This window comes from Strongylocentrotus purpuratus, unplaced genomic scaffold (assembly GCF_000002235.5).
Source record: "Strongylocentrotus purpuratus isolate Spur 01 unplaced genomic scaffold, Spur_5.0 spur5_scaffold_3, whole genome shotgun sequence".
Classification (NCBI taxonomy): domain Eukaryota; kingdom Metazoa; phylum Echinodermata; class Echinoidea; order Camarodonta; family Strongylocentrotidae; genus Strongylocentrotus; species Strongylocentrotus purpuratus.
Genome location: NW_022145609.1, coordinates 4,880,815 through 4,894,775, shown reverse-complemented (window position 1 = coordinate 4,894,775; position 13,961 = coordinate 4,880,815). Strand labels below are relative to the sequence as shown.

Genomic DNA, 13,961 nt, shown 5'->3' with positions numbered 1-13,961 from the left:
ACACTACAACAATAGTTGAATAAGTTTGATTTGTGGATGTTAAAGTCTATTAAAGTCTAAAATGCCAATTAACATGAAATGAATTTTAAATGAATCTATTATAGCAGTAATAATATGATAACATATCTTAATGATGTGCAATTATGTCTCTCTTTAATATATATATATATATATATATATATATATATATATATATATATATATATATATATATATATATATATCATTATTGAACAAAGGCATAACGTTATTGTAAAGAAAAGAGATAGTAACGGCATGGACAAAAGGAATATGTGTATGTCAGAGACATCTGCATTCCATCCCCTGTATGCAAATGACTGCTTTTCAAAGCTTTACTGGATAAGCTAAAAAAGATGAAAAATAATTAAATTGAAAATAATATTTTAGCAATTTCAAGCATGGAATATGCTAAATTCTAAGAGTAACCCTGTAACCAACGATCTTTTGATGTTTGAGCATAAGAACAAAAATGGAATTTGTAGAATTGCCATGTGATATCATAGGGCTCCACACTAACTTTTCTGGAATTTTGGGCGCCCACATGTCCTGGGTGCGTGTTAATGTTGAGCCTTGCATATAACCTGATACTATGATGGATATCAATCAGCGAGAATGAAACATTAATCCATGGCATGCACAAGTTTGGCACAAAAACTATTTAATTCTGGTACTGCCCATCTGGAATTGCCCCTTTTGTTTCTTCATCGAGAGAAATCCATGTTTATTGCCATTTTGATTTATGATTGTGTCTTGTGACAATAGTTCTCAAGATAAAGGCAATTTTGTATCTGTAATTGCAAAAATTGATACTAATAAGACATTGTTGTTTGAAATAAAACAAGTGTTTATGTGCCCCTAGAGACATTTTCATTATAACTACCTATTGTCTAGTTAGCACTTACCGGTAAACCAAAAGAAGAATGAGGTAATAATCATTCACATTTTACCTGATTGTCAACTTGCGTATGGAATGGTGAAGGGATGTCTTCGCGCAGGTTGTAAAAGAAAGAAATATTTTGAATAACTGTCCAAAATGATAATCATGTGATTTTAAATTGCTCATCTAATAATTTAGATATTTTCATACTCTACTTGGTACTGTATTGTAGTGTTTGATGACTTAAATTTCGCATGAACAGAATGTTGACATGGATGATTGATCAACGATGCATGAGCCGAAGTGTTTAATATTATAGGGAATATTATCATCTATATTTAGCTTCCAAGTGGTACAATAATCAGTGTATTTGATATCTTAACGCAGTACTCGGATGACATTACATTTCAAAGTTGTCATCCGGGAACTTCAACTGTCGATAAAATATTGCTTGATTATCAAAAATCAAAAGTAAAATTGTGTTATTTCTCTAGTCAGCCTGATATAGATAATAATAATATGTAAGTCCCACAGTGAGCTACAACAAGGAATTGTGGTATAATGCCACAATATAGTAAGGCTACAACATGGAATAATGCCATGTGCAGTAATAAAGCTTCATCATGCGACTGTGGGATAATATCAAAGTTTATGATACACTCCCCCACATTCTTTCCACATTAAACATGTCCTAACATTCTTTAAAAGAAACAACCTCCAAAAGTCTTTTATGCTGTACACTTTATCTCATGTTCTTTCCTCAGTAGACATCTTCTTGTTTAAACCATAGTATACACCTTCACAATCTTTCCATAGTACACACACCATCCAAATTTTACCACAGTAAATACCTCCAATATTCTTCCCACAATACACACCCTCCCACAGTAGACACCCTCCACCTTTCTTTTGACAGAAAACTCCCTCCCACATTCATTCCACAGTAAACGCTCTCCCACAATCCTTTTCACAGTACGCACCCTCCCACATTTATTCCACGGTAAACGCTCTCCCACAATCCTTTTCACAGTACACACCCTCCCACATTTATTCCACAGTAAACGCTCTCCCACAATCCTTTTCACAGTACACACCCTCCCACATTTATTCCACAGTAAACGCCCTCCCACAATCCTTTTCACAGTACACACCCTCCCACATTTATTCCACAGTAGACGCCCTCCCACATTTATTCCACAGTAAACGCCCTCCCACGATCCTTTTCACAGTACACACCCTCCCACATTCATTCCACAGTAAACGCCCTCCCACGATCCTTTTCACAGTACACATCCTTCCACATTCATTCCACAGTAAACGCCCTCCCACGATCCTTTTCACAGTACACACCCTCCCACATTTATTCCACAGTAAACGCTCTCCCACAATCCTTTTCACAGTACACACCCTTCCACATTTATTCCACAGTAAACGCCCTCCCACGATCCTTTTCACAGTACACATCCTTCCACATTCATTCCACAGTAGACGCCCTCCCACATTCATTCCACAGTAAACGCCCTCCCACGATCCTTTTCACAGTATGCACCCTCCCACATTCATTCCACAGTAAACGCCCTCCCACGATCCTTTTCACAGTACGCACCCTCCCACATTCATTCCACAGTAAACGCCCTCCCACATTCATTCCACAATAGAAACCCTCCCACATTCTTTCTACAGTTAACACCCCCTCACATTCTTTCCACAGTATAGATCTTCGCACATTCTTTCCACAATTCACATCTCACTTCATGCCTTTCACATCACATGGTCTCTGACATCATTTCTAACATAAACACCCTTCCCAATCCTTTTCATATTATACTCCCCACACACATTCCTTTCACAGTAAACATCCTTCCGCATTATTTCCATAGCACACATCATCCCATTTTTTCTCCACTTTTCAACAATACATGGCCTCGATCCAAAGAACACACTCTTCCACACTCTTTCCACAGTTCTCTTACCTTCGTCTGAAAATCCCTTACTCATGATCTTGTTGATGCGTTCCGGATGGTGAAGGCTTCCACAGAAGTAGAGTTCGGTGAAGATGGAAGGATCCCCCAACTGTTTTAAGCGGAGCTGATACAGTTCTCTCATTGTGGATGACAGGCTAGTCTGTATAAATATGTCTTTAATGTTACCATGGTAGTATTGTATTAATCATTTAAATGCCATGAGCAGCAGATTATACCGGTAATAAGATCCTTAAGTTTAGTTACCATCAATCATATTTGGAGACTGCTGTTTGAAAGCTTTTAACACAAACAATTACATTTCAGCTTGAAAACAAGTAAATGACATATATCTAATAAGTTATCAAAACAGTTAGGGCTAATCATAAAAATCAGTGATTGGAGTAAAATGACATCTGTGAAGAAAAAAAACACAGGTACTACTTCACCATTTAATATCACAAATCCTCTATTCTCATATTGCAAATCAGGATCTCTCATTTATCTTAATTCCAGGAAAGCAGAGTGCTTTTGCCCTGGTTCCCTCAAATAAAGCTATGAATTACAGACTTGTGTCCTGTGACTCAAAATAACCCAATAAATATCTTATTCAACTTTTAATATGTTGTCACTATTCACTTGACAGTCCGAAATTCAGTAAAATTTATGTTGGGTTTCGACCAAGTTTAGTAAATGTCTTTTAATCCTACCCTAATCCCATTTCCTACATTTACGTAAGTTGAGGGAGAAAGAGACACAAAATTAACACAAATGCTTTGTTTTAAGTATAACTACATGCTGTGATTTGAACTTGGGACCTTATGTTTGAACAGTGAACAGATATGAGTATGAACCACTTTGTTACAGGGACTTAACAACAGACCAATGTTAACTGTCTAAATGTCGCAGAAAATAAAATAACGGACTTTACACTGAAAGTTTCTGAATAATCTGAAGCAGAAATCGTTAAAAATCATGGCAAATTCTTGACATACCGCTTAGTCAACTTGTAAAAAGGTTTCTTTTAACATGCACTATAATTTAATAATAATTTCTTAGAAGAGCAGATGGCATTATAGTCTGACAGCTAACACATTAAAAAGGAGTCTTTATTGCACATGTAGAACAAGCTAACAGTGTCATATAGGGCATCCAATTATGTGTGGGTGTGTATACCTGTATGAGTGTGTGTGGTCCACTACAAGTTAAAATCAATCACATTAAAAAAGGAAAAATCTGAACATTTTACAGAACAGTGTTTATATTATCAAAACAGATACTAGAAAGTCCATAGACCTCTGTCTGAGCATTTTTTTTATTATTAAAAAGAAAAGAAAAGGAAGGTAAATCAGTTTCCTTGCACATTTACATTTATACAAACAGAAAGAAATAAATCTTCATAAAACAAACATGTGGAAACACTTTGTATAAACTAAGGGAATATTTTAACCACATTAATCTGAATCAATCTAGTAACAGGACAAATCAATCTACATAAGAAATTGTTAATCTGTTGACTTAACCTGTATGAAGCACGATTTTTGGAAATAAAATTTTCATCACAGAGAAACTAAAACAATTTTTAAAAGCTTTATTTGGCAAAAGATAGAAATTGTAGAGAATGTTGTTTTATAGTTTGCAATACGAAACACAAACAATTGCTGAATTCTCTGAGTGGCAGACATGCCTTTTTCATATTTGAGCATTCCATGATGACAAGCAATTTACCCGAATGAACAATGGTAACATCACTCAGTGAAAATCGAAGAGGTATCCATCATTTACATGCAGTTAAAGTTCAAGGGGAAAATAGTGGACAAGTACATGTAAATACCATTGTGCTGACATGATATTGCCTTACTCAATCCTGTATTTCTATAAATGTGTTTTTAATACTAGACTTGGAAGAGAAGAGAGTCATGAAACTTCACACGTTTGTATACAAACATGTACAATTTAGGATATAGTGATGGGTTTCAAATCTGTAAATCAGGGGCAGTTCAAGCAGCCTTTTGGCTGCATGTCACAAAACAGAGTACAAGGACTTTCATTATTGCATCAATCAAACCTCTCCATTGTTCGAGTGTGCGTAAGTGAGTAAATCAGGTTACCCAAAAGCATTCCATCAAATTTACACAACCTTTTTAAAGGCGAGAGTCAGATCCTCCTAAAATAACTTTGCATTTAAAGCTTATTTCATGTAATGGAATTGCATTACGAGAGAAACTGAATTAAAGCCGTTCTATTTTGGGTATTTATGCAGCAGACAAGCTGTTTGGATCAACAAGTTATAAATAAATTCATGTAAGTGTGCTGGAAATCACATTAACCAAAATAAACAGCTCAACCTTTCACATTCAAGTCTAAGATGGTTTTTATACAAATGGGGATAGAATTATTAGGCTATTCTCCTTATATTCTTATCTTCATTGACTTATTACTATTATATGGGTTCTACCAAAATCATTTGGCAGCATATACATGTATATATATGTCACTTCGGTGGTGAAGGTTTGTTAAAATCTGTTTTTTCATTTGTTTTCATAAATTTTATTTTATTGCGTTAAAGTGTTTTCCATAGATATTATAAATCAATACAACACAATAATAATAATAATAATAATAATCATAGCTTAATTGTTCACTCCAAATTTTTTTAAAACCGAAACGGAAATTCTTTTTGCCCAATTGATCGTGAGCCCGGCATCCACTGAGCAGCGCCAGATCGACGTTACTCTATCCCTTATTGTTGAACGCAAAACATGGTAGCAACAATTCCCATCTTTTAACGTCTTTTGGTATGACGCGGCCGGGGTTCGACTGACTGAGCCAACACTCCGGTCATATTAGCACTAAATGAACATAAGTATGGGTAACTTAAGATAATAACTATTCATACTCCCAGCCATACATTGATTGATTTAATGGTTGGAAAGAAAGGTATTCAGGGACTTTGGGAAAACAGAAAGACATGATGAAGCCCGATTCCACTTGTACCTTTAACATTTGGTTAGGAGAAGAAAAGGAGACATGGAAGTGAAATTCCACGGTAAACCAAGTCCATACACAATGAGAGAAACAGAAAGTGTGCAAGCTACGCACGCAAGCTCAGAATAGCTTTGTCCAAATATGGAAACCAGATCTCTCACGTGAGCCTGGATAATGAAAGGGAAAGCAACATGAATGTTGTAGCATGGTATATGGAGTTACTTGCTAGAACTCAGTATGCGTGGGCGAGCACCTTGTTTTCTATTGCTACTGAGTAGACTTACATGAATGCGGTTAAAGGTAGTCTGTATTATTGAAATAATGAAGGAAAATGATTCTCACAGAACCAAAGCTAAGGTGAGACTAAATGCCAACGACTACAAATAAATGAGAAAGACTAGGTATTTGAGCTAGTAGTTCCGCCGATGTCCAAATATGAGTTGTGCTTTTCCCAGCAAGTTTACTACCGGTATATCAACTTGTGCATATTTTGCTGAATCTGTTTTTTTTTCTTAAATTTTTAGTTTGGACGATTTTTGTTGAATGCTCCCTCCGGCCTCCGCTATTGCCATGGTTTTTATCTGTGAAGCATCAGAATTCTTTTCCCACACTTCCAAACTTTGGAGAAAAACCTATGAATGAAAGACATACAGTGGGTGAAATGGCCACGTTTGATGTTGACCCTGGAATATGGAATTCAGTAGCATCTAGATAATAAATAAAAAATAATATTGATTATGTAGAGACGCTAAAAAAAAAAGGACCATCGTGCTTACTAACTTACAGAATGTGAAGAAAAGCATAAAGCTCATAACATAGGTAAATCATATCATATTACTGAGGAAAGAAGTATGTATTAAAGGGATCTGGTAACTTTGTCTCAGATTCTGAAACAAATTCCTGGATTTAGCTCATGATAATTTTAAACCTTTAGGTCAGTCAGGAACCCCATTACTTTTACAAGCCGATCGCCTGTCTGATTATCAAGATACTTATCATTGGAAATCAAAACCAAATTTTGCGTTTTCCTAACGGTTTTCAAAACACTACAGTCTATTGGGGAAAAACCGGTCACTCAAAGATTTTTACTTTTTAGAGGCACTTCTTGATCATTTTGAAGCGCAATTTTTTGAGGGCTTCAATATTGCACCATATCACAAACACTGATAACACGTAGGGCTGTGCATCTCAGATTTAACATTATTAAACAATCCCTTTAAGATTGGTCAGGCTCCATGTTGCAACTACTAAGAATTACAGGAAAGCATCGTAGACTATTTCTGGACCCTCAGGGTGAACCAAGAAATATAAACACCGGTATCTAATCCTCAAACAAACACTTGGCTTGCATTTAAAGGACAGAACCAGGTGAGCTAGAAAGTAAAATATAGTGAAAATTTGTTCAACTTTATTTTATTAGATAATCCATTCAACAGGAACAAAGAGCCTGGTGTATTGTAGCTCTGCGGTATAGTGGTAAATGCTCTTGACTTGTTGTGGTTTTCACCATTAACATGAGAACAAAGCATAACATTTTCTATTTGATCTGGAATGGATACGTGTGAAGTTCTCACTGATAAAACTGTTGAAGTACATGTGACACTTTATATTAACGAAATTCTAAAAACAAATTGACAGCACTCTTTCACAAAGAGGAATTTAAGATTTTAAAATGTCTGAAACTTAACTGCAATAGAAATCGCTTATTTTCGTCTTCACAAGTTTCGACAGATAAGAACTCCCAAAACACTGACAGACCTTGTAGCAGATTAGCCTTGAGCTAAACAAGTTATCCAATAAAGTGGTCAATGGAGTTCTATGAAGAAAAGAAAAAAGGTTTTCTACAAATAAAGTAGGAAAACTACAAGACAAATAAAGTAGGAAAAATACAAGACAAATAATAAAGTCTCAGATGAATGCTTATTCCACATTGAATACCGTACAACTAGCCACTACCCCAGCCTATCCCAGGTGAATCACGGATGGCATATTCAGTAGTTTTTTAGTCTCATCAGTGCCTCTAATTAGTCAACAAATTCCTGGACTGGATTGGGCATGCAGGCTTAAAGCTGTGATCCCATTTTGCCAGGGAAGACATGATAAAGGAGTACCACAACAAGGCACTTCAAGGACTGGCTATTATGGGGATACTGAACTCATGAACTTTGTGCCCCAGTGTACTGTTTATTGCACAGTGGCATCTCATGGTCAACTTGCCAATGGTGCATATCCCAATACCTAACTTCAGCTTTGCAGAGGACTTGATGCAAGAACCAACATCATAGCTAGGGAAGCAGCGAGGTTATGGCACATACTGTTACAGCTGACCCGAGATGGCGTAAGAGGGGATTGTTCGGTAGTACTTCTAGTACATGGCTTTAAAGCCTCATTCTACTACTTGTAGCTACTTGCTCCCTCTATATAGAAAACAATGCCTAAGCGGTGCCCATTGGTCCCCATGATCACCTTCTTCTTATGTTAATTGAGAGCTGCTTTGATGAGATTACCACCTGTCAGTGACCTTGCAGGGTGGTCTAACCCCCCTGGCCAAACATTTTTTTAATTCTTGTAAAAAAATTCTCTCATGACTGAACAGTTGAAAATAAAAATAAAACATATCTTGGTCAAGCTTGCATTAACGGAGATTTATTATACCAGCAGTACTCCCTGCACATTGGCATATTAGATGTCTGGTCATGTGACTACTTACCATGGTTACTTTGGTCACATGACATCTCGCTCCTGGTCGAGGGTTGTCGATCATCTCGGATTCAAAGCGCTCGGCAATCTCACGTTCCTCAACCAGCCCTCCGATATCAAAACTCTGTCTTCTTCCTAATAAATATAAAGAAAGAGAAGGCGAGAAGAGAGAGAGAGAGAGAGAGAGAGAAGAAATAACATTATTACCAAAGAACATTTGCTTGAAATCTAACAAATTGTTAGTTTCACTCATACTGATTTCATCAAAAGATGGCAGTATGCCAAAGCAGATAGAGCTGGTACTATATACAAAGGTTAATTGTCTGTTATACCTCAGTCACATCAACGAGAACGACATCAGACCGGCATCAGACCGACAACAGATCGATCAAACAATGACATTACCTCCCAAGGCTAAGAATCAGTCAGTCTGACTGTGTGACTTAGCTATTACCAAATCCTCAGCCCAAACCATTTCTAATTTCTGGTTTCAGTTACCTATTTTTTGTCATTTTAGAGCACCATTAGTTGCATGTATACTTGCAACAACATATCCACACTGTCCCCAATATTTATGACCTCATGGATTTCAACTGTTTATATACTATGTTAAAAGCACATTTTTTGAATATTTCTGGATTTATGAAATTCTTTCAAATGGATTATTCTATAAAATGACTAAAATCCGTCTACTTTTTTTTAATGAAGGGTTAATTTAATTGGTTCAGAGAAGTAACCAGAATGATACAGCACTAGAGAGAGCATTGGTCTTGGTATGGGAACATATCATAGATTTGAGATCAATGCACTGCCCTATATAGCCATAGGTCCTCTGTTACTTACAAGCATACATAAAATTGCTTTCTCAGCAAGATAATTGATCAATCAATCGATAAGCTCTAATAAAGAGGAGTGAATCTTTCTCCATGTAATATATCATACTTTGACAGAGATTTTTAATACAATACCAAGGAACTACAGACATTGTTGTTTTAAGCATTTACTAGGCCTTTCTCAGTTACATCCACCCTGCCTACGTGCAAGAAACAGAGTACATGGTGTGCTTGATGAATCATTTCATTAATTCAATAATCTTGAGTCTATTATTGCTAGGATCTTATCTAAATGACGAGGGCCAATTGAACAAGACTGAAATGCTACATGTAAGCAATTTCTTAACCAATTTATAAATCAGATCAATTAATATCTCATAAATGTTGTAATGGGTTTGAACAAGTAACCTGAATACCAGAACATGAAATAAAAGTAGGACAGGGTTTCAACTCTTCTCGAAGAATTGGGTTTAGGGAGTTCAACGTACAGACAAATGACTAGGTCATTCTAGCTAATTTGCCTCATGTTACTTAACTCAACATGAATTGCAATAAACATTGTAACTTTATTTCCTATATCTCCTTAATCCATTTCTCAGCTGTTGAATAGAGTCGGGCTTTCATACGCCAAAAACTTCTGACTGCTTACGTGCGATTCTTTCCATACCGAAGACTTCTAAATGGTATGACAGATTCATATTCTAATTCAAGAAAACTGGTGAAAAATGGCATCTGTGATGACACCAAATTGTATTTCAACGGCAGTAAAATAAAATTTATTGACCTATCTGACAACATTTATTTCTCTTTCACATCAATATTCAGAGTTGGCTTTAGAAGGACTTGGCACACTCATTCATAATTTCACATTCAATACATGATCAAGGTTAATTGTAAGACAACTTGTGGCACAAATTCCATTCTATTCCTCGGGGGCCCTTGTAAGGAACTCTGGTTGTGTTCACATTCTAGATCCATCAATCTTCTGGAACAAACAAAAAAGATTTCTTGAAGATAGGCTGTGGAATGCTTTGTATGAACTAAACTTTTAGAACTGGACTATCCACAGATCTAGCACTCTTACAAGACCCATTGAAACCAATTTGTGATATTCATCTTACATTATTCATGAATCAACCAAACTTAAAAGAGAATATGCTAAAAAACCAAAATCACAAATAGACCTATATATTACTCAAATCTAAGGATTGCTTGATTGTACTACACCACTTTTGAAAACTAATATTGAAAATTATGTCCACAAGGAGATGGACAGCAAGATATTTGTGTGTGGTAAACATGGTATGGGATTCCTTTTGAAATTCCTCCTCATTATAATGATACCCAAATTTTTTGTTATTCAATTATAATGTATTGCTTAATGATATACTTAATGATATACATGCTCATGTACAACAAACCAAATTTGCCTGAGTTAACCTCCATTTCTCTTCTTTCAGACTTAATAGAGACGTGTTAAAAAGTTGAAACCTTGAAGTAGGAACACAGCTACTGACCCTGAGAGTGGGTTCATTACAAGGACAAGTCACAAAGAATACATGGTTTTTTTATAAATAATCTGAATAATGGATGAATACCTGATGAGTCTATGACAGCTACAGTTCAAGGTACACATACGCACTCAAGTCATTCACCTTGTTGAGTTCATACTGAAACTAACTTACACAAAATGTTTTTGACGTTACTAGGTCATAATGCATGGAAGTTAGGTTTCCGTATGAATTAAACCTACAAACATTAGACTTACATACTTGTTGTCAAAGCGCATAGCAACAAAAAGTGGTCAATTTTCTTACCAACTTTCCAGACTAGTTTTATTTTTTTAATTCTTAAAAAAAAGAAATGAGGGAAATAACAAAATGAATAGCCAGGAAGTGGAAAATAATAACTTTTCCTTTGGCAAGATATCAACCTGCACTTGCTACTCTCCACCCAGTTGTTAAATGGGAACCCGGTAGGATGCGGCCGTCATTGTTGGTCAAACATTTTATGAGCATCAAGTAATGCCTGGCTGGAATGCTCCCCGGGGAATGGAGATCGAGCACACAGTGTGAGTGGGCAAGCACTGAATCCAATGACCGGGGTAATAGTATATCTGTCAAGTGCTAGAGACATTGTATTAAGCACAATACCAAAGCGGAATATTATTATTCCAAGTACCATGCATATAGAACTTAATAACATCAAGACTACAAAGAAGTCACTGAAATTCATTCTTCTCTCTCTCTCTCTCTCTCTCTCTTTCTTTTCTTTTCTTTCTTTTTTGCTGTTGAAACTAGAGATTCCAAGCTTTACAATGACGTATAACATTCTCTAGTAGAACGCACCTAAATTTCACATTTAACAGCAGTCAATAACATCTATCAAGGGAAAGCAACTTTTTTGGCATTTAATCTGTTGTCAGATTTGCAGCGCTTTGCTGGTTTTATGTTGTCAGGTCGCATATACTATGTAAAGACTATGTTACCTTTCAGGCTCCTCGCTTCAGCCTCCAGTGCTTTGATGAGAGTCTCTGTATCAATCTCTTCTTCCTCATCATCCTCCTCCTCCTCCTCCTCCTCTTCCTCATCGTCATCCCCGTCATGATGAAGATCATCCTCATCCTCATCATCAGCCTCATCGTCTCCGTCGGTACCCATCGTGCAATGATTCTTTGTCTTGGACTCTTTACTGCTTCCGTTTGGTGATGCTAAATTGGACAAGAAAAAAGAAAAAAAGGGAACTAGTCCAAGATGAATAAAAAATACAATACTTAAAGTGAACTGGTAACATTGTTGGAACATTGTTCCTTCTACTGTACTAACCCTCTAGTTTGCACAAATTCTGAAAAGAATTCTCAAACCACAAAAATACTTATTGTTTTCTTTGAAGGGGTCATCACTGTGCATCACCCACTTACAGTAAATTCTCCTAACCAATTTTTGAATGTTCCAAACTGTTTTTCCATGAAAATAAGACATAAAACAGGCTTTTAAAAATCTGTTAACACTTAAATATTTGGAATGGTATAAAGAGCCAATTCATCGATTTGTGAAGATCTACATTCACCTAAAATGTATTTAAATTGTAATAATATAGTTGGGAGGATTTAGGAATCGATCAGATAAGTTTTTTATCATTAATAATGGTCAGTTTTCATTCAAACTTTCAGATTATCTTTAATTGTACATCTAGCATTGAAGTCGCTACCTTAGCACCATTTTCTCTCTTGATTAGTTATATGTGTATTATTTGATATCATCTTGGATTTGATAGAATCAACATGTAAGCAAGGTTTGTATTGTTTTTGACATATATACATGTATATTATATGTCACACATGGTGGTAAAGAATTAATACCCAAGATGAACTAAAAGACGATGTCTGGCAATTATAAATTACTGAAGCTTATTCAATCTAAGAAACCAGTAAATGCAAAGATATTTTGACATTTGCAAGGTTTCCCCCAACAAACTGCCTCCCCCAACATAACCTGTGTGGTGTGTTCAGAATGATTGAAGGGACCTTTTCTCTTCTCTTCATGCTGCATTTACATGTTTGTGTAACCCTACTTACTTGGCTCATCAATAGAGTGCCTCTGGTAGTATCCTGATTTAATGGCTGCTATCCTGTGCTCCAGAAAGCTTTTCTCTACAATTACAAGACGATAACAATGTAACAAAACATCAAAGCATTTTTCATTTTCTATAAATCATATGGGGCGTTGCAATAAAGTTGTGATTGATTGCAAGTAGCAAAATTTGCAACTGATATTTGCAATCGATTGCAACTCAACTTTCTTGCAAAGCCCCACTAGTCTCCTAAATTTCCTAGGATTTTGTTAGGATTACAGTTTTAACAATTAAATAAAGTTAACTAGATCTAGCTTTTATTCTTTCCTCCCTCTCTCTATCTCTCTTACTGATGGGGCGTTGCAAGAAAGTTGAGTTGCGATCAATTGCAAGACTTACGCTTGATTTAGGGGATTTGCAACTGGTTTGCAACTGTCTTGCAACGCCCCAATAGTGTACAAATGAATTCATATCACAGAATCCTTATGAGGGAAAATTCACTACCTGACTTCACACTTCATTGAGATTGTCTGGAACATGAAAACAGTACAAACACTGGAGTATTTACTCAGGCCAGGTCAAGTGATTGTTAAAGTGACAGGAAAGGGGATTAATGTGTTCTTCCATCTAGCATTTGGCCACTGCTTCATTTAATTCAATGATCATATCCATTTAGTGAGTAACTTACCTAGCATTAACTTGTCTGTTTGTGTATTTTCAAGCTCCTCTGTCAAAGAGCTAATCAGACCCTTCTGTGAACTCACCTAAACATGATTTAAAGAAAACTGAAAATGAGGAAGGCGTTTACATACAATCACGTCAAGACGCCGACCTATTCAATGTCGCACACTTCAAAGCTAAGACGAAGTCTACACAGATTCTCGTGAGGGAACTCCTCTTTGCAGATGACAGTGCTCTTGTTTCTCATACACCAGAGCAGATGCAACATGTTATAGATGTATTTTCATCAGCATCAAAGAAGTTCGGTCTACAAATAAACATCAAAAA

The 13,961-nt window shown here is 36.2% G+C and overlaps 1 protein-coding gene across 1 annotated transcript in view; it reads right to left on the bottom strand.

The window, feature by feature from the left end:
• The window catches only part of LOC763418, a 45,543-nt gene extending 31,831 nt beyond the window's left edge, over positions 1-13,712 (bottom strand). Inside the window, exons 1-5 of the mRNA XM_011679911.2 lie at positions 13,642-13,712; positions 12,958-13,032; positions 11,869-12,090; positions 8,558-8,682; positions 2,872-3,022 (exon numbers count right to left, since the gene is read on the bottom strand). Coding sequence (XP_011678213.2) covers positions 2,872-3,022; positions 8,558-8,682; positions 11,869-12,090; positions 12,958-13,032; positions 13,642-13,648 — 580 coding nt within the window. The 5' untranslated portion in view covers positions 13,649-13,712. The remainder of the gene's footprint in view (positions 1-2,871; positions 3,023-8,557; positions 8,683-11,868; positions 12,091-12,957; positions 13,033-13,641) is intronic.
• Between the last annotated feature and the right edge of the window lie 249 nt (positions 13,713-13,961).